Source organism: Elaeis guineensis, chromosome 9 (genome assembly GCF_000442705.2).
Source record: "Elaeis guineensis isolate ETL-2024a chromosome 9, EG11, whole genome shotgun sequence".
Taxonomy (NCBI): Eukaryota; Viridiplantae; Streptophyta; class Magnoliopsida; order Arecales; family Arecaceae; genus Elaeis; species Elaeis guineensis.
Window position 1 is genome coordinate 34,651,443 of NC_026001.2, and position 21,871 is coordinate 34,673,313.

The 21,871-nt window shown below is 36.9% G+C and overlaps 1 protein-coding gene across 1 annotated transcript in view; it reads left to right on the top strand.

Annotated features, from left to right (window-relative positions):
* The first annotated feature begins 2,878 nt into the window (after positions 1–2,878).
* The window catches only part of LOC105035197 (DNA polymerase epsilon catalytic subunit A), a 59,108-nt gene continuing 40,115 nt past the window's right edge, over positions 2,879–21,871 (top strand). Inside the window, 14 exon segments of the mRNA XM_073243448.1 lie at positions 2,879–3,173; positions 3,565–3,630; positions 3,761–3,820; positions 4,002–4,097; positions 5,803–5,963; positions 6,260–6,348; positions 6,463–6,680; positions 8,089–8,175; positions 8,283–8,417; positions 9,419–9,461; positions 9,464–9,540; positions 14,914–14,997; positions 15,291–15,455; positions 17,452–17,628. Coding sequence (XP_073099549.1) covers positions 3,018–3,173; positions 3,565–3,630; positions 3,761–3,820; positions 4,002–4,097; positions 5,803–5,963; positions 6,260–6,348; positions 6,463–6,680; positions 8,089–8,175; positions 8,283–8,417; positions 9,419–9,461; positions 9,464–9,540; positions 14,914–14,997; positions 15,291–15,455; positions 17,452–17,628 — 1,614 coding nt within the window. The 5' untranslated portion in view covers positions 2,879–3,017.

Below are 21,871 nucleotides of genomic sequence, written 5' to 3' on the forward strand. Positions count from 1 at the left end.
GGAGTCTTATTTATATGTCAACTTATGTTTCTCTAGTGGGAGTTGTGTATGTGATCCTTAGACTTAAGGTCACCATAGTATCTTGTGTACATGGATTCATGTTTTGGTTCATTATTTAACTTGGTTCTTTGATACTTTTGTGGGATATTTTGGATATGATGAAGTATGCATGGAGATTGTGAGTGACTAATAAGAGATTAATCACTCCTAATAAGGGGAGCGAACATCCTATGTGATCTCATAGGATGATAGTTCGAAAGTCTTTGATCAAAGCAGGATGATAATTAGAAAAAAAAAATTAATATATCATCAACTAAATCATCGCCTTCAGATCGAGATACATAATGATAAGTGATTGGGTTTGATATATTTTCATATCCATAGCTCATCTGGGATGTTGTTTGACTGAAAGATTGAATTACACGAAAACTTACCACTGAAGGATATTTTGATAATTTTTTATCAAAATTTTAAATCTTTCGGATAGTCATGACATATTGCTAGATGTCAATCTTGATTTGTAGATTCATCAAAATTAAAAGAGTTTAATTTTAGAATCAATTTGGAAGAGTCCAAGTTGATTGGGACTCTTTGGATGACCTAATCTCATCGGATTAAGGTTACGTCGAAAGTCTTGGTCCACTGTTGACTAAATTTGGAATCCAATGGATTACACACTTTGGGATTTGATCTTGATCTAATTTAATTAGAGTTTAATATAAATTCTATGAGTTAATTAGATATGCTAGTATATTGTATTAACCTAAGTTCCCAAATTGGTTTAGATCAAAGTGTTTGAGCTAACCTAGACCAGTTGCCTTTGACCTAATGGGATTGGATCAATTTGGATTGGATTCTTATCCAACTTAGACCAGTTTCAAGTGAAGAAGAACTCCTCTGCACCCACTAGAATCCATGCATAAAATAAATGCCGCCTCCTTTATTTTTGACATATGAAAGGAAGAGTCCTTCTTAATGAAGGCTCTTAATTTCTACGCGTTGCCATAATTTTTCAACCAGATCTCCTATGTTTTGTTGCTAAAAATTATTGAATTTTTTATGGCACATAGAGAAGAAAGAGTCCTTCTACTGCAAGTATATGGAATACCAAAAATTTACTTAGTGAATTTATTCCACATGTGGGAAGTTGAAGCGCCAAAGGTTGGCGCCCTTTCATCCCATGTGACGTCCCCTGGTCCCCTATTTATAGAGGATGCCCCAAATGGTTTTTTACTGAGATTTCGGGTGAAATTAGAGAGAAGGGATGTATTAAATATAAAAAAAAATTGAAAATTTTTGAGGAAAAAAAGAGGAAAATTTGAGTGGTAAAATTTGTAAGAAGGGTGGTGAGATTTTTAGCAAGTGTTGCTAGAGTGCCCTAGGATTTGGTTTTTTCATGTGTTGGAGCTAAAAATCAAATCTTAGATTGTGTGACATCTGAAGAGTATCTTCTTGGTATCATTCTAATGGCAAGATCAAAAATAACTGGGCTTTAGTGCGATTGTGACGTAAGTTCAAAGCCGACAGTTTTCTTGAGAAGACAAGGCTACGATAGCGCACCGGTTGGGAAGGATCTTGTTCAACTTTCGTGTGAATCACCGTTGGAAGACTTCTACCTTGGATCTTGTGGAGAACACCAACATGCCACTTTTCTATTTTGATGAAAGTATAAAATTCTATCTTTTTGCATGCTTGGTTTTGTTTTATCGATATCGATAAGGTGATTCTAGGGTTTGATTTCTGGCTCGATAGTTTTATTTGATAAAACTATTGACTTATTTGATTTTAAAATTTTAAAAATTATTTTCTGCTACATGGTCGGAACCCAACAATCAGGGTGCCCATATTAGGTGGTGTTGGTTCGCCTTGTCCGATCTAACAAAGGTGTCGAAGAAGTGGGGATGCACCACGCCGGCAGTAGAGGCGACGGTCGCGAAGGGTTGGAGGATTTGATATCAGACCTTCCAAAGGAGATTGCTTGGGAGTGCCTCCTCCACATCCCGCACGATACTTTTGGTATGGCTTACTCTGTCTGCAATCTCTAGAAGCAGGTAGAGTCGTCCTCCTTTTACCATCTTGACAAAATCTGCCCGCCTCACCCACCCACTCATCATCATCACTTAGATCAAGCCCATGCAGAGCTTGTCCGCCACCAAGAACCATGCCACCCTTGCCGACGATAGTGTAGCTGATGGCGAGGGTCTTGCGGAAGCGGGGTTGTGGCGTGGCAGCGTTCAAGGTGAGGAGGAAAGGGTGGCAAGAGGAGGGGGAGACGAGGTGGAGCCACTCGAGAGGAGAGGTGGAAGATGGTGTGGTAGGCAGCACGAGAGTGTTGGTAGCCTGACTGGTGGTGGTCAGATCAGTCGAAGAAGTGGAGGTGGAGGAGGAGGAGAGGGGTGGAGGGCAGGGCGACTGTGGCATGGGGGTAGTGACAGAAGCTCTGGACCATGATGGGCTCGGAGAGGAGAGACTAGATTTAATAGAAGAGAGATTCTCTTTCTTTATATTTTTAATTTTTTATCCAAGATTATTTTCATCATTTCAAAATTTATAATGATGTGGTGAGAAGATCAAGTTAATATTAATAGATTATCTAATAGTATGGGTTAGACTGTAAGATTAACTAAAATATTAAGGGTGTGATCATAGATTTTAAAAACTATTGAATGTATCTATAATTTCGATTAATTTTTGTCAGATTTTTTATAATTTATTTAAAATTATTTTATTATCCCATAATAAACGGGCGCCTAATGTTCATTGGGCACACGTGACGGTTTTTTTGAATAAAAAAAAAAAAGCTCGACGGTGGTGTTTCCATCACACTCGAGCTTCGGCCATTTATAGGGAGGCGAAGGGCGGGAAAATGCTCAAATAACACCACATCCTCTGCGGGCGCCCCGAAAAAGGGGTTTAGGGTTCCGTCAGGGACAAGTGGTCGGCGATCAAGAAATTCTCGTCTCGCCTTACTCCATCCCTCTCTCTCACAACATCGAGATCTCCAACGGCGACCGGCCATGAATAGCGGCGGCAAATGGAGGGAAAGGTCCAGCCGGAATCCATCGAAGCAGAAGCTCCGCCTGAACGCCGAGGAGGTTCTTGAACGCAAGCTAGGGTTCGATCTCTTCACCGAAGGCGAAAAGAGGCTCGGATGGTTGCTCACCTTTGCACCGGTAAGCAATTCCTCTATCTTCCTACCTTCCCATATTCCTTTCCTTTCTCCGCTCTTCCGTTCCCTCGTTAGTTCGGTTCTTTTGTTGTCAATTTCCTACTTCCCTTAAATCTGGGAAATTATTTGTCAGTGTTTTGCTTAAGAATGGTTTTTTCATGCGTCTTTTATTGTCAATTGTTGAGTCTTCTATTCAATCACGATCTCGTCGGTTTTCCTTTTGATCCGTTGTCTTGCTTCCCATTTCTCTACTTTCCCTTGATCTTGGCAAATTCTCGTAGTATTTCGTTCAAGAATGCTTCCTTGATCAGTTCTCTTTGTCAATTCATGTAGTCTTTTATTCAAGAAGAGTCTCTTGCTTGGGTTATGATATTGATCTGTTCTGTTCTTTATAGTCATCATGGGAAGATCAAGATACCAACAAGATCTACAGCTGCGTAGATCTTTACTTTGTTACTCAGGTGAGTTATTGATCCTCCTTTTGTTTTTCTTTACCCTATAAAGATATCATATTCTAAACTGTTACCGAAGTTGTCCCCACAGGTTATTCCTGACTTGTTATTCAACTGCATTGTTTTCTTTTGGTTACAGGATGGATCTACATTCAAAGTAAAGTACAGGTTTCGACCTTATTTCTATGCCGCCACCAAGGTGAGTGGCCAATATGCCTGTTGGGAAAAGATCCTGTTTTATACATCCATCATATTCTTGTTAATGGATGTTTGGAATCCAGGGGTCTTGTTTGGAATCCAAGGGTCTATTTTTGGTTGGAACTTTATCATAGTTTCCGTTCTGTTTCAATAGTTATTTATGCCTCCATGAATTGCTGCAGGAAAAGATGGAGCTGGAAGTTGAGGCATATCTCAGACGTCGATATGAAGGAGAAATTGCTGATATAGAGATTGTGGAGAAAGAGGACCTGGATCTGGTAAGCTGCTATAATACATTACATGTCCGTCAAATCTATCAATTTCACATGCTAACCTTTCTATTGTGGTCAAACTTATAATTTAGTCCCATTAAATGTTTGGACATCACATCAATTGTGAAATAATTTCCATATCCAATTACATGTCTTTGCAATGTGGATTCATCTTCTTATTGACCAATATTTTGATAATTGTTTGTTATATATCTGCCTAAATATGCAATATCTTGGCCACCTAAGCTATTTCCCTTATAAACCACAAATTTGAGTCAGACCAAGTAATGTCTGACATCATATTGTTATTGGTTGCCTACCAAGATTAATGAGACATGGAATTTGAAAACCTTGTGCAAACTCAACAAATTCAATAATGACTTTATATATATCCAATTAGGGAGGTCTAGTTATAGAGCTTGGTGGGGTTGACTTTGTGACATAAGGTACACGCTAAGAATATATCCAAGTTTTAGAATACAATCAAATTGATTTTACCTTTTGTTTTAGTATTTTTGTGAGGAAACCATTATGATTCTTTCCAAGCAAAAATACATGTAAGCCTGTTAGTTTGGTAGATCATTGTTTTGAAGCATGCGTGTGAAATTTAGATATTGTTTGATGGCAATTTCTTTTCATTATTCTTTTTTATTTTTTTTTAAAAAAAATCAAAAGAGATAGGTAATCTGCTTCACTTAAGGGTGCATTTGGTTAGCCATTAAAAAAGTACTTTTTTTGCTTTTTGATTTTTAAAAAGCAAAAATCAAAAAGCAATGTTTGGTAACATCATGAAAAGCAAAAAGCAAAAATCAAAAAAATCAAAATAATTGCTTTATATGCAAAGCAAAAATTTTTTGCTTTTGAAAACTTGCTTTTCTATTTTTTTTGCTTCCCCACATCTAAAACGCCAAACCAAAAAGTAAAGAGCTTGAACCCTTCTCCCTCGTCGAGCTCTTCACCCCCTACCCCCTTCTCTCTTCCTTCCCGAACCCTTCTCCCTCGTTGAACTCTTCCCCTGCCATCTTCAAACGTTATTTTTTGCTTTATAGCAACATAGTTACCAAACATACTTTTTGCTTTTTTGCTTTTACTTAAGAGCAAAATTAAAAAAAATAAAAAATATTTTTTAAAAATCAAAAATCAAAAATCAAAAATCAACAAGTGTAACCAAACGTACCCTAAATATTTGTTTTATCTGGTCTATGGTCTGGTGAAATTTCTTTTCATCTTTCTTCTTTCGTTTTTTTTTTCCTCAAAAGAGTGAGAGCGAAATCAGATAATCAACTTCACTTCAATGTTTATCTTATTGGGTCTTAAGGTGTATGGATTGTTGAAGCTGCCATGATCTTTCCAGTAGTTTCTAATAAAAAAAACAACAACACATTCTTTTTACACCTTACGTTTGTCATGTTGATCTTATCCTACATATTCTAGATAGAGAATTTTTGAGAATAGTGGTGGAAGAATCATTTAATACATGATCTAATACCACATGGTATGCAACAGTATTACAGCTCATACCATGATACATGTATGTCTCTGTCATATGTGTATTGGTATATGTATATGTCAATATTATGGATTTGCCTTTGTTTTATTATGCACTACCAGATGATCCCTTTCTGTCTCACTTGTGACATGCCCCTTTCAGATGTATATAGTGTTATATGATATACCGTTTGGAACATTCTAACATCTTTTATTATGACAGAAAAACCATCTATCTGGCTTACATAAAGCATACTTAAAGCTTAGCTTTGATACTGTCCAACAATTGATGCATGTAAAGAATGACCTTATGCATGTCGTTGAAAGGAACCAAGCAAAATCAGATGCAGCTGAAGCATTTGAATCCATATATAATGGGAAAAGGTAATGGGAAGCATAGGTATTTTCTCTCTCTACTTTTCATTTGCTTTTGTTTTTTTTTTGGGTTATATGCATGTTTGTAGAAGGAAGTCCCCGCTCTGTGTCCCTTTTTTTTTCAGATACTTCTCTTCTTTGCTAATACCTTGGCTTCATTTTGCATTTTGCAAATGCCGATAGTGTATTCTTTTGGCATTTGCAGCAAAGAAAGGCCACAGATTGTATGGATTTGCAGCAAAGAATGTGTATATAGATAATATAGATTTTACATTTTATGTTTTGGGTTTTTTTGGCATTTGCAGCAAAGAAAGGCCACAGGATTATATAGATTGTATCACTGATCTACGTGAATACGATGTTCCCTATCATGTTCGTTTTGCAATTGATAATGGTGGGTTCTAATTATTAGTGTACTTCATTGCTCACTTTTCATTAAAAGAAAAATCAATTCCATTCCCACCCCAGTGTTATCTATTAATATCTGGAGCTGGGTCATGTTATGCAGATGTTAGATGTGGACAGTGGTATGATGTTAATGTATCTAGTGCTGGCATTTTGCTTGAAAAAAGAGCCGATCTTCTTCAGCGTGCTGAAGTTCATGTTTGTGCATTTGATATTGAGACAACAAAGCTTCCTCTGAAATTTCCAGATGCTGAATATGATCTGATAATGATGATATCATATATGATAGATGGACAAGGTTACTTGATAATCAATCGAGAGGTAAGATATTACTTCATAATATTGCTTTTGTGTAGCCCTATAATTTGGTTTACATGTCGTGCTTTTCACTATCAGAATAGTTATCACGCTTAATTTAGATGTTTATATGTTGACCTTTCAATGTTATCGATGCACGTGAATTGTTACAAAAACTTAAGTCTGGCTATAGCCTATTTGGCATCGCTGCCATCTTTTGGTTTCAGGTTTTTGTCGATGAAAACATGGAAACTAAGCCTGGAAATTTGTTTGGTTGCCCCGATTGTTTTTTGATTTTCTAAATTTGCTTATTATAAATTTTTTAAAAAAATTGAAAATTCTCAGGAGTAACTTTTGCCTTTTTTCCCTGAAAAAGGAAACAGTGCATAAGTCATCATTATCACCACCACCCCCATTGGCCCCTGCCACCACCTATTGCCAGCTGCTGGCTGTAGGCACTGATCGCCACCTGCTGCAAATGCTGTAGGCTGCTGCAGCTACCTCCACAATCCAAGGGACTACCAAATAAGTTTTAGGATTTGGTTTTCAAAAATAATAAAAAAAGAAACTGGATTTTGTTTTCATGAAAACTGAAATCTGGAAGTGATGCCAAATGGAACCTAAAGCACTCTCCTGTCCAAATAAGAACTACTCTTTTTGCATATCTTTGGAGAGAATGAAACTGCACGTGTTTTTGTTATCTGCCTGGAAGATTAAATCAATACAATTATGTCTAAATTATAGGAATTCTTCATATTGCTAAGAGAACATCATCCCTAAGCCATCACTGTCGTATGACAAATCCACTAATGTGCAAACTCTTTATGAAGCATCAGTGGCTTCATCTACTGTGGAAAATATTTTTCTGTTTAGGAATGAAACAAAACAACATCTAAGCTATATGAACATCACAAGCAAGTAAGGTATTGATACTTAGTTTGTCAAAAGAAGTTAAATTATACAATTTACCACACAGTTGATCTATTTTGATTATCACACTTTGCTGCATAGCCAAGTCCCGGGGTGTGACTAGCATGATAAAAGCATTTTACCTCTAAAATTTTGTTTTGATATGTAATGAAACTTGGTATCACTTCATATCACAGTGCACCATATGTGTACCCAACAGCTTTTTAGGCATGAATTGAAAGTTTATTTCTTTATCTGTGGCTTTTTAGGCCATCATAGTGAACCATGTCTTTACTGTGAAGATGACTCCAGTTTGGCAGGGTAAGATTGATATTTCATGTTCATATATGCTCTCAGTGGAAAGTGCTGAATGCTTATTAAGTGGTGGATTTCAGATGAAAGTAACAATTAGAAATCAGTTTATTTTAAAGAAGTTTTTGATGCAATTGTACGTGCGATACCTAAATCTTGGCACAAATAACTAAATGCCTCTTACATATATGTATCATGTTTTTGCTTGCAGTGTGTTGGGGAAGATATTGAAGATTTGGAATATACCCCTAAAGCAGAATTCGAAGGATGCTTTAAAGTTAGAAATGTGAAAAATGAGGTAGCTTGTTTCTTGAACCTGTTAAATTGGCTATTCCAAGTTTCGTCCTAAAATTTGTTGTCACCATTTATCCGTTTCTAATACTTTTAATGATTTTCTTGTGGTAGGAAGAGCTTCTCAAAGTGTGGTTTTCCCACATGCAAGATGTGAAACCTGGTATTTATGTTACCTATAATGGTGATTTCTTTGATTGGCCATTCATAGAGAAAAGAGCTGCCCACCATGGGCTTAAACTGAGTGAGGTATGGACATATGGTGCCGACATAATTTTTTTTAGAATATTGCTTTAGTTTTATACTACAAGTGTGATGCTTATATCTACTCCAACCAAGGTTTTAAAGTTTGTGGGATGGGGCTGTCCCGATTTTCCAATGGAATGGGATGCACCACCATCCTGCCCTATCCCGATACTTGGGGCAGAAGATGTCCCAAAACGTGCTGATCACGAAGCTGGGACAATGGTGGGATGATCTTGTCCCGACACATGAGATGGTGTCTATCTTGGTGTTCCACGGGATGTCCCGCCAGGATTTGATTCCTTGACTCCAATTGTAGTTATATTAAATATCTTAAACTTGTATGCGTTGACTTTCTGTGTCATCAGTATTGGTTAGTAGATACCTTTTTATAGATAATTTAGGATTCAAATGGTACAGAGCTGTAGTCAAAATAAGCTTGATCTTGATATGAAGAATCTTTGACTGATATTTCTTTTGAAAGGTAAGGATTAATTTGGGGTCCATGTGGAGATGATTAGCAGTTCTGCAATGTTGTTCATCTTTATAAACTCCTATAGATGCTATCTTGTGAGGGAACTTGTTTGCTTATATTTCAGAGTGGATACTTATCCTTTTACACTTTGTTTTGTTACAAAACTGATAACTTACAATCGTGTGAATCTGCACATGAATAATGTTGTTTTAGATTCTTCACTAGTTAGGGGAGTTGAACACAATGTTCTCTTATATGAAACAGTTAAGGTTGAGTCTGCATATGATAATTGTCATTTATAGATGTTTCACTCGAAGTGGAGCGGAACTTTTTGTGGACTCGTTTTATGTGGGCTTATGAATTTGTGCCATGTGCTATGAAAAGTTTGCTAGTTATAAATCATGCTAGTGTTTGTGCATGCATTTTTTCTGCATCTTCATGGGTTTGTAATTATTTGTTTACTGAATTGGTGTTCTCTTACTATGAAGTTGGCAGCTAACATATGTATGTATTATATTTTCTGCCCTTGCAGGAAATAGGCTTTCATTGTGACAATAATCAAGGAGAATGCCGTGCTAATTTTCTTGCCATCTTGACTGTTTTGCTTGGGTCAAACGTGACAGTTATCTTCCTCAAGGAAGCCATGGCCTTAAGGTAAAAATGTTCAAATAAAAATGTGGTAAAAATGCATTATCTTGATTGATTTCCAGGGAAAAAATTCATAATATGTTTTCAGCCTTTGTTTTGCATCTTTCATGATTTTTCTTCCACTCAGATTAGGTGATGTATTACTTCTATCTAGCTCATGTCTTTGAAGAGAGATGCATGAACCATGGCACCTTTACATTGTCTTCGACAGAGGTGGGTGCTGGTTGGTGGTAATGGGTGAGATGCACACAAGACCCATGGCTTGTGCGGCGTTTTGGGGAAAAAGTTCATCTTTCATGTCATGTGCAAATCTTGCATACCACCAGTAAATAGCAATCCTAGTGGTTATGACTTGGAAGCTAAAAATGTTGCTGTGATATTTCTTAGAAAATTTTGCAAAAACATTGCACTTTATTTTCCTCTTTGCAGGTTTGGACCACTTTTATTCTCTTTGCAGGAATGGCTGAGTTTTGAAATTTTTGATCACTTTTGTCCCTGCCTTATACATACATTTCAAATGTACACTTGAGCAGAGTTTAATGCACCTTTCTTTTTGGCAGTCAATGCACATATAAGTTTATGATGAATGCATGTCTGTTGAGTGCTACATGCACTTCCTTTTATATTGGTGGTTGGAGTGTAACCATGGGAGCAGGGACGAAAGTGTTTAGAATTCTTGAAACAAGGCTATATCTGAAAAATAAGTGTCCCAGATCTGCAACAATGGAAATAAAATGGGCCATTTATGCAAAATTCCCTATTTTTTGTTCACAAGTGCACTAGATTTTTTGCATATATTAATGCTTTGTAATGCAAATCAATATTGGTAGATTTGCTTTGCAGCATATGAAATAGAATTAGATGCTGGCCAAATTTGAATGTTCATCCTTACGGTTTTCAATCATTATTTTTTAGGTCTTTCAGGGCACCTTGTGCCTAAAATGATAGTGTCCAAGAATGTGATCCTAAAATGAATAGCAACTTGAAAGTCTTCTTATTATTCTGGCGTCATGATATTTATTTGTTTCTGGACTGCATATAGTGTGTTTGTAATTGGAAATTGTACTTTTATTATGAATCTCTTTTCTCCTACTAGGGATGTTCAAACGTTGAGGTTCTAGGTTTTGATGAATATTTGTATGTCCCTTTAGATCAAAAAAATGATATGATAAATTCATTTATGTATCACACCCTGAACCAAGAGCATAACAGATGCTGCTTGTCTGCAAGGTGAACCACACAGACATGGAAGGCTACCTGAAAGACAAATTTAATCATTTCAATAAAATTTTAGATCCATAACAAAATAACCGCAATCCTCGAGAATTAATGTAACAACTACAAATCGAGCATGCTTCCCTAACTCCTGTAGCCAATGATAGATCGGGATCTGAAAATAGAGAAAAAGATGAATAATGAGCTACACAAAGCCAGTAAGCGACAAAACATTTTAGAGTGGATTAGAGCATGTCAACAGATAACCAATCAAATACAATTTATAATATTTCATTGACCAGGCAAAATTTCATTTGTATTAAATTCAGAGAATAATACTTTTTTTTTTTGAAAGTATACTTGCCGTAAACTGATGCTAAATTCAGCATTTGGCTATAGCCATATAACCCAGTGGCCTGTGTTGGACAACACATAAGAGATAACAGATGCCAATGCACAATCCCTATTAGCAGGGCCCATCATAGAATGCTGAACATATAAATACGAAATCGTTTTCATGAGTTGCCCAGTCAAAATTTCGAATTTATTTTTTAAACATGTCGTGTTCAGAATAACTCATTTTTAGGAATATAAAAATATATATTTTATTTTTATATCATTTTCAAAGATAAAAAAACATAACATGCTTGGGCATTTAATCAAATTGAAGCAAAAATCATAAAAGCTATTCTATCAAGCAATACAACTGTAATGTTTCAAGATCTTGGAGAAAACACTGTGAAGCATTAGGTCAGTTACCTTGCAAATGCCAATACCTAGGTAATATAATCAGTTCATAAGGATCCTTGGGGATCTAATCATGCCAAAATCACACATATATCGAAACAGTGCCACAATCATATTTTAAAATAAATTCTAAAATTCTTTAAAATTCCAAAAATTTCATTCTCTACACTAATGACTGCTATAACAGGGGAAATGGCTACTGTTTTGCAGCCCAACCACAACCATGCCTAGTTTTTCTTCCCAAAGCAAGAGAGGTGGTGACACAATGTTGGCCCCTCTAGCCTTAGCTTCAAAGGGCAATGGAAGAGAGATTATCAGAAGAAAAGAGAAAGTGACTGAGAAGGGAGAAAGAGAGGCACAATTCCCTCACTAACAACACCCCCCCCCCCCCCCCCAAACACAGAGAGAGAGAGAGGAGCGCTGCGAAAGAAATAAGAAGAAAGAGAGAGATGAGAGATGATGGAAGAGGCCACAGTATCCTCTCACTGTTACTAGCGGAATATTGCTCCATTGTATCAGATCTGGCTAACAGATTTGAAATATGCTACTAACATCGTCTAGTGGCCTTTGGTATTCAATTCTCGCAAATCAGATCTAAACTGAAACATTTGTTGCAGAACCAAATCATGAAGACCTTAAATCTGAATGACTATATCATATTGGTATCCAAATATCAATGATTCTCATAAGGCATATGGGGTTAAATTTAGTCAACTTGGTGAGCAATGGAAACAACAATGAGTGCCTCCAGCATTGTGAACAATGTCCTCAACACATCAATCGAGCAATCAGTGATTTGCAATGAGATTTTTGTGACATTGAGCACTGACTTTGGTGTTATGCAGCAATACTTAGAGATACAAAACAATTTTGTGAGATTATGGAGATCTCAAAGCAACTAAACAAAGATAAATCTGTTTTACTTTAATCTTCATATATAGAAGATCAAAATACAATAAACACTTGGGCAAATTACCTGTCAACAATATTTGACCTATCAAATTTCACGATAGAATCTTGCTAATTTTCAAAACCTGGTGCAGTAGTACGCTTATTTTCCCACAGAAAAGTAGTCTTTTGTCATGCCTAGGCAGAATACGAGAAGAAGAGAGGGCTGGGGTGTGGTGGACGGAGGGATGTGAGCAGGGGGCATGCGCTGTATGAAACAAGGGAGAGAGAGATAATAAAGCAAGAGAGGTGAAAGATAGCAAGAGAGGGCGAGAGAGTGAGAGAGAGAGGGCAAGAGGGGTGATGGGATAAAGATGAGGGAAGGAAGTGAGGTGCGTGTGAACATGATCATGCTAGAGGGTGCCTCATGGTTGGAAGAAACAGGGGTTCATTTCTCCTGTTTTCCACTTGGATAAGAGTGGGGCACCGCCCTTTTGGTGGGTTGAATACAAGCCTAGGCCATGGGCCTAGGTATCACGTTATGAGTTATATATGAATCTTCTGCGTTCTTGTTCATGCTAATGTTTGTGAGTTAAGGCATAATTGCTAATCATGGGTTTCACTAAGGGTGGCGATGGTTAACCATTTAAATTGCTTAACTTGTTTTAACTCGTTTACCTATTTGATAAAATGATCGGTTTCAGGTCCGGATTTTTGACCTATTTAGGAAACATGTTGGGTTCGGATTGACAGATATTTGATCTATCTTGTATCCAACTCGACCTATATCTTGTTTGACCTGACCCGATTGCCACCCCTAATTTTTATGATTTCTATTTTATGCAATAGTTATGAGAACCGAAGCACTCTTAAATTGGATTTGTAAATTTGTAGTGAAATTAGGAATTTCAAAAGTAAAAGAACTCTTGGCCTCAAATTGTATTGTCTTTGTTAAAACTCTCCCATTAGCGCTAAACATCTGCCAAAATTCTTAATGTTGGAATTTTTATTTTTTATAATTAAGATTAAAGGGACATAATTTTGAAAGCAAAAAAATCTCCATATGCAGCCTTAGAACAATCTCACTGTTGGTTATTATTTCGAATCAATTATATTGATTTGGTTGACACTATATCTTTATGTTTGTTTCTTTTTCTGGCAAGTATATCTCATTGTCCATATCCTATGGTAGATTTTTAAGATCATCTGTCCATCTCCATTGGACTGAAAAGCAGGAATTATCACTATTGCATTCACAGACAGAAATTTATTTGTACTACTTACACCAAGGATCTTTTCTTGGAATTTGATTCTGATTCATTGTTTTCCATGTCATCCGTTTTGATTCAAATCAGTCTGAAAGAAGATATTTTAAAACAACTCGCATGAACATATATCTAATATGTACTCTGTTCACTACCACATGTTTTAGTTAGCATGATCTGAACCAGTTAGGCTACTATTTGCATTCTGAAGTAAAGACATGCCATGTAATGCCTAAATCTAATTCATATTAAGGAAAATGCAAGTTAGAATCTTATAGTTTCTCACATAAAATCTATATACAAACTTATATGGGATGAGTAGATTTCATTTATGTGCAACAGGACAAGCATGTGAATTCAGGAAAGTGTATATGTGAAATATAGTGGAGGCTTTCGTAGTGTCTTTCTCTGACAGGACATTTTTATCATCCCAATAAATATTAGACTTAAGCAGTTCGCACTGATAGTCCCTTAAGAAATATAGCATAATAGTGCTCATGTTTTGAAGCGCACTGGTAATTAGGAGGGTATAGTAGTGATGTTGCTTGAATGATTGGTAGCTAAACAGGGTAAAGGTTATGAGTGATTTGAGGTTAATATCTTGAGACAAATTAACACTACCAGGTTACAGGTTATGACCAATGCCCCTTCAAAGCATGTTAACGATCAAAATTTGGTTAAACAATGCCTGCTTTTTTGACAGGAAGGACAAATTAAATGTGTCCTTATTAGGTGCTTTCAAAATATTGATACCAGGAACTACATAAGAAGCAAATTTGAGATCATGAAAGAAAGAATATAGAAGAAATAAGGAAGCATAATGTGCAAAGGATTTTGAGCTTGGGCTAACTGGCGAAGTGAACAGAGATAATATTTGCAGTAGAAGAAAATTGGGAAAATAGAATATAACTTGAAAAGGTGAGGAAAAGTCTTTATTGCAGGGAGTAACAGATAAAGGAGTATGACATTAGTGCCATTATAGCATCTTAGAAATTACATGATTTAGTTCTTATATCTCTTGATTTTTTTAATAATTTTATTAGTTTGGCCATCTTAATAATCGCCATCATCCAATATTTCTTCTGTTGCTTTGCTAATTGCTTCTAGGTCTTTTGTACAAGTCTTTGGACCACAGTTTCTTTATGAATTCCTCATAGATTTTGATTTATACCTGTGTGATCCTCTCTTTTTGTCTAATCTCATAACCTATGTGGCCTTCTCATCATTTACTGATTTATGACCTTTTTGTTTCTGTTGTCACAAGGCTGTTACAAAGGCTAAGTTGGGTTATGATCCATTGGAGGTGAATCCTGAAGACATGGTTCGCTTTGCCATGGAACAACCTCAGGTATATGAGATTGAAAGTTATTTCCCTAAGAGAATGGAATTGTGCTAATGATGATAGACATTAAGGCATTAAAATTCATTGAATAAGTGGCAGTGATGCATATTTAGGGCTTATAATTAGCACGTGACTTGGCGTATACTGTAATAGATTGTGGAAACAGCTGCCTATGTTGTCATTGCATGTCATGCAACTTTTCACTTTATTTTTTTTTAATCTTGGTGCATATTCCATGACTGTATTACTTCCATGTAACATTTCTAATTTTTTCCCCTGAAATATTGATGTTATTTCAGATGATGGCTTCTTATTCTGTATCTGATGCGGTGGCAACTTACTACCTGTACATGACATACATTCATCCATTTATTTTCTCTCTTGCAACTATAATACCTATGACACCAGATGAGGTCTTGCGCAAGGGAAGTGGAACACTTTGTGAAATGCTTCTCATGGTCCAGGTGAGATTTTAGACTATTTTATGTTGTTCAACTCATTCTTGCGAACAGATGGGCAGCTGAGTTATAACATTTATCATGAGTAATGCAATTGATATCCAAAATCAGAAAAGTTTTTTTTTTAAAATTGTTTTCTATTAATCAAGATCATCCAGGTTCTTGTTTCTTACAATTTAGCATGATGTTTTGTAATTTGATTTCTCAACATTGATGATGACTCAAAAAATTGCAGAAAGTTTGCCAAATAAGCCTTGGCATTGCATTCTTAAGGCAGTCTTTTTAGCAAAAATGAAATATGTCTCATGATTCTTGATACTATTTGGTGAATAATAGTTATTACAGATTGCTCTTCTTTTTGGTTCATATTTCTTTCTGTAATATTGCAGCAAGTTATATTACAGAAAGAAATATATCAAAAGTAACACTGATTCTCTCATTTGATATTTTTTAATAATCCAATGGATATATTGAATGACATCCAAGTTTCATTTTGAATTATCGATGGCCGTGCCAACTCTGTAATGAGTGTTGCAGAAATGAAAGAGCTGAAATGGATATGGTGTAGACTAGGAAGGATAGACAGTTTGACTATTCTGTCAAAAGCTTAGGAATTGTTTGGATAGAATGCTGCCCAATGAAGCACTGAGAGATGGCATGGTCATATGCAGCAACAACCGGAGGTCTAACAATAACTTGATGGTTGTGGTCTGATTGGAACTATTAAGTGTTTTGCTTCCTTCCAGAGTTATTGCATGATGAAGGATGAGGGAAAAAGGAATGTCTCACCATGTTCATACTTCTAGTAGAAGGATATAAGTTGATAATCATTATTATTTTTCCTACTTAATGTGAGATAATTTACATCAACAACTTTCCATTCTTCTTGAAGCAGATCAACATAGTGATATTCCACTGTATGTCTGTGCCTGTGAAAGAAATTAGATATTCCACAATGGACATCCCATTTACCTATATATTGCGATACTTTCAGTGAGTAATATATGATGTCTTGAATGGAATATTACTTGCTGAAATTATATTTGTTTGTTCTTGTATTGGTATTGCGCAGGTTAAGCACCTTTAAAGACTGAACTAATTTGGTAGATCACACCGCTTTTTTTTTTTTTTGGCTTGATTCTATTACGTAGTAAAAAGTACTGTGGATGATAATGCAAAAGATTTCGAATAACTGGAGTGTAGATGTTAGTATACAAAGTTCTGGATTTCTTTGTTTTCTTTTATGCAAAATTAGAAAGAGTTTATTATCAATGGAATTTGGTGCTCCTGGATATATTTAATATTTATTGCTTTTTACATATGTGATTTGCTTTGAAACTCATGGAGGCAGTCTAACAATGTAGTCATTTCTTTTGTTAAAATTTCATATGATAGTTTTCTTGGCTCCTTGTCTCTTAACACATCTTGTGCATGTTGTTGATTTGCTCTTACAAATTTCCAAGAATGGATGATTCTAGAAAAAGAGTACCACAATGATGATTGTTACTTTTGTTGTTTGACTGCTCAAGCATGATGTATTAACAAGCTATCACTTTGGGGACATGAATTCATGTTAAAATATCTGACTCTTTACTTTTTTTCATCTTTAGATCAATTGTAAGCTGCCATGTGAGATAATCGTTTCTTAACTTTACTCTGTCAACGTGCTTTGCTTGATTACAACGAGCTTTTAAGATATGATGTTAGTTTCTTTACAGAAATCTGCAATGTTGACCCTTTAAAGAAGTCTGAAAATTCTTTAGTGTAACATACAGATCTCTGCACATAAAACCAAATTTTGTGCTGTTGATGGTGTCATCATTTATAATAGAATGACTAGGCCTTTGATATCAGTCATAACAAAAATTTTTATTCATTGGATTTTATTTGCATGTCACAACCACATGGAGCAAGACAATAGTCTTTATGGTGTCGTGTATTTACAGTTTCAGCAGCTGTCTTCAAGATCTTTATATTTGGTGCACTTACTTTGAATTTACAGGCTTACAAGGCAAATATTATTTGTCCTAACAAGCACCAAGATGATCCAGAGAAGTTCTACAACAACCGTCTTTTAGAAAGTGAGACATACATAGGGGGCCATGTTGAATGCCTTGAAAGTGGTGTTTTTAGATCTGATCTTCCAACTAAATTTCAGCTTGAGCCATCTGCATATGAGGTAATTTGCCATGAACCAGTCTCGCATATTCGCTGAATGGCTGATTTATATGTGCTTTGCTATTTTAGAGAGTTATAACTTTATAGTGGACATTTGCAAATTGTCTCTCTCACTTTGTAGTCATTTTTGCTGGTAGTTTCTTAGTCTGTATTTATTTAGAGCAAGGTTTTCAATATCCATACTGGTATCAACTGGTATAATGTTGGTGTGCTACAACATATGGTGTTGAAACTTGGTACTGGGTAGCGTATCAAGCATTGGTCCCTACTGGTATCAGCATGCCCAGTTCTGACTGGTATGGTCTCGGTCTGAAAACCATGATTTAGAGAATCCACTGCCAAGTGAATTTATACGCCCTTGTTTTTCTACTGTGCCATATGCTCCACAATATGATGGAGCTAGGTTGATAATTATCTAAAGTGTATATTGTATTGGTTATTTACAAAGCATGTGCTTGATTGCTCTAATTAGATGATGCATGGTTTCTTCTATGAGCTGACAATAGCCTGTTTGGTGATGTATCAAATCAATAGAAGTATTCTTCTTGATGACTCAAATTCCTTTATAGTCAAGAATCTTCTTTCTCTTTATTTGCAATTACATTTTTTTGGATTATGGCTCTTTCACATTGACTTGGAGACCATAGCTTGTTCATGTTTAATGCCTTTTGTATATACATAATGATTAACAAGCCAGGTCTAGTTTGATTTGGTCTAGATAAACTTGTAGTATTCATGCCAAATTTATCTGCTAGTGGGTTAGAATTTGTTGAACCAAATCCATAACTTGGACTTGACCTAGAGATCCCAAATAAAGGAGAATATTACAAATATAACAGGAAGAATGGAAAAGGGAAGATAAAGATGGAAATGAAGAGGTACGGTGTAGATAACTAGAGGTATGAAACCTAGTGATTGATGGTAGCAAGGCAAGGCCATATCAGCTAAACCACACGTGACATATTGTGAGCTTCACATTTCATACCTACACCTTGGCCATTGGGGGAGACGGGTTTGCAATTGTCTTGGATTGGTGGCCTTTATATGGGGTGAGGAGTTCGGGCTTTTGTGGTCTTGGGTTAAAATGAGGGTGCAATCACTAGGTAGCAATGTGGCTATAGTAGTAGGTAATGCTAGTTGCTGACAACAACAGTAGGATGTAGCAGATGGAGATGAAGAATGTAGGAGGGCTAGGATTAGATGATAGAGTATAAAAGAGGAGAGGAGGAGAATAGGCAATGAAAGGAGAGGAGGAAAAGAGGAGAATGAGAGATAAGGGAAGAATATAGGAGAGATTGTTGGATATGGAGACAGGACGGAAGATGTGTATATTCAGTTAGGTTTATGATTAAGGATCTAGAATTCTAGGATTAGGTTTATATCTTATACATATTAGGTTTTGAATATTGTAAATATAATAAAAAATAACTATGGTGGATTAGAACCTTTTGACCCATGATTTGGGAAGCAAGGGTTCTGCTAGATGGGTAGTTAGTACAGCGAGTCTGGATACATTTGTGTTTTGGTGAGCTAATTTTGTATTGCCTAGATCAATGTAAAAATTGAGTTTGAATTGAGCCTGGACTATTCGATATTGAGTATATTCCTTTAAAACTCTTGTTTTTCTCCATTTGAGGGCGAGAACTAAGGTTTGTAGTATCGGAATCAGCATCCGTGCTAGTAGGTCGATGGTATAGTACCATGCCAGGCCGTTTTGGCATGAACTGACATAGGGATATTGGCAAGAGAGGGGAAGAGGGAGAAGGAGAGAGGAAAAGAGGAGGGAGGGAGAGGGAGTGAAGAAAAGAGAGGAAAGAGTGAGGAAGGGAGGGAGATGTTGGCAGAGCATGAGAGAGGCGGAGGGAGGGGGAAGGGCTTTTGAAGCCTTCTCTCTTCCATGGTGCTAGAAGAGGGGCTTCGGCCCCTTTACATATTTTTATTTTCAAAAATGTAGAATGAAGTCTACAGCGACTGCCGACTTCATTTATTATTTTTTTTTAAATTTTTTAATTGAAGTCAGCAGACGGTGCCAATTTCACTAAAAAAATTTTAAAAAAAGGGGTCCGAAGCCCGTTTCATTTCTAAACAAGAGATCCGCCCCTATTCCAGCACCATGGAAGAGAGAGGGCTTAGAAAGCTCTCTCCCCCCTCCCTCTGCCTCTCTCTCTCACTCCATTGTCGTCTCTCTCTCTCTCTCTCTCTCTCCCTTTTCTCCCCTCTGCCTTCGCCTTTCTTGCTCTTTGCCACTGTCTCCCTCTCCCTCTTCCCCCTCCCTCTCTCCCCCCCTCTTTTCTGCTCCCTCCCCCTCCATCGCCGGTTTCTGGATGTGGAGGCCAGAATTATCTTGGTCTTGGTCCACCTCTTGTACGGTTCGGTATGCCTTGTGTTGTGCAGTTTGGGATGATATTGCCGACCTTGGCAGGAATTGTAGTGAGAAGCACTAGGGAGGTTCTTATAACAAGGATCTGCACCCTTGTACTACTAAATTATATTTTGATAGCTAATGCAGAAATATAACTCAATGTGTTTTTGTTATGTTATGCGAAATTATGTATTACACAATAAAGCACATGTCACATAGCAATTAAAAAACTTAAACACCAAATAGGAATATTAGAGCATTACGTCAATAAATTTACCATATTTACACACAACTTGAGCATTAGAATAAGAAAACATTAAATGGCAAAAAGAAATAGGAGGCTAAAATAGGCCATGCAAGGGTGCACCAGCCTGCATAAACTGTTCTGCCTGATAGATTATTTCAATATCTTATGCATTACAATGCATATTGTACCAATGAGGGATTGGTATGGTCCTGATTGTCGATATTTAAGACCTTTTAGTTTGATGCGAGGTGACTTTACTTGAATTAGATGGGTCAGAATTCATATCTGAATTTGAATACGGCCTTGAGATTTAGTACTTTGTAGTTAGATAGGTCACAGTTTAGATCTAGATAAGATCTGGTCAAATAGTTGGGTTTGGGTTGTTTTTGAGAACACCCAGGGGTGATGTTATGATCTTTGCTTTTAGGTTACATATCTATCATATAACAGTCCATGGGCCCGTTAAACATGACTAAGTATATAAATGTGGCTAATTTATGATAACATAAAAGGAAATTCAGCAAGCATTTTATGCCAGTGAGTTGCTGAGTGATTGGTATTGGGTTCTATGCTATTTGGCCTTAACTTTTGGCTTTAAGCTCCTTACATAAGAGTGCCTAAGCCCTTAAACATGAACTAGTAGCATACACATAACGAAGTTTGTTCAAGCTAACAGTGCCTAAGCCCTTAAACATGAACTAATAGCGTATACATCAAGGATCGCCGAACTGGAATCGGACCCCATGCTCGTCGGTTGGTGGTACGATTTGGTATAGATCCATACTAGTCCGTGCCGGGCCAAATCGACAGGGCAGAGAAGGGAAGAGGGTGAAGAAAGAGAGAAGAGAGAGAGGGGATAGAAGGAGAGGGAGAGGAAGAGAGGGTCTCTGGTGGCCGCCGTCAGCCTTCTTTGGCGCTGGTTCACTGGCCATCGGAGAGGTCGTGGCGGTCTCGAGGCCTCTGACGGCTTCTGATGACCCGGTAAGTGTCTCATCCTCTCTCTCCTTCCCTCCCTTTGCCCTTATCGAGCTCGGCAAGAGCTTGGATGGCCTTCGACGGCTTCTCTTCTTCTCCCTCTCCTTCTCTCCCCTCTCTTTCTTCTCCCTCCCTCCGAGATGGCCGCTGTACCGTTTTGTACATCGGAACTGGATAGGTATCTTGCCAGTACAGTTCGCACGGTCTGAACCGTCTGGTTCAGGATGGTTTGGCGAATGCTGGTACACATAATGAAGTTTGATCAAATCTTTAATACAAACAAAGTAAGCTTAAATTTCGATGTTAAGCTAAAGCAAGCATTAGCATGGTAACATCCTACTAGTCCTCTGATTAAAGTTACATCAGTTTTGTGGTCACTGGCCAGCTAGATCAATGGAAATTTGGTCTTCTGACCATCCTAAGTGGATATCCTAAGTAAATAAAATAATGGTTGTTGGAAGTTTAACCATTCTATTTTGGCTAAATCTTGACATTTTCTTTTCCATATTCTTCTTTTCTTTTGCTGCTTCATCTGTCCATCTATCTGAACTTACCCCTCTTTTTTAAAATCATGTATCTTTTCTAGCACTTTCAGTATGACGAGTATATGGAAGATTGTTGTTGGCCTTCACGGCTTCTTTAGTCCATTGTGCCAAGGCA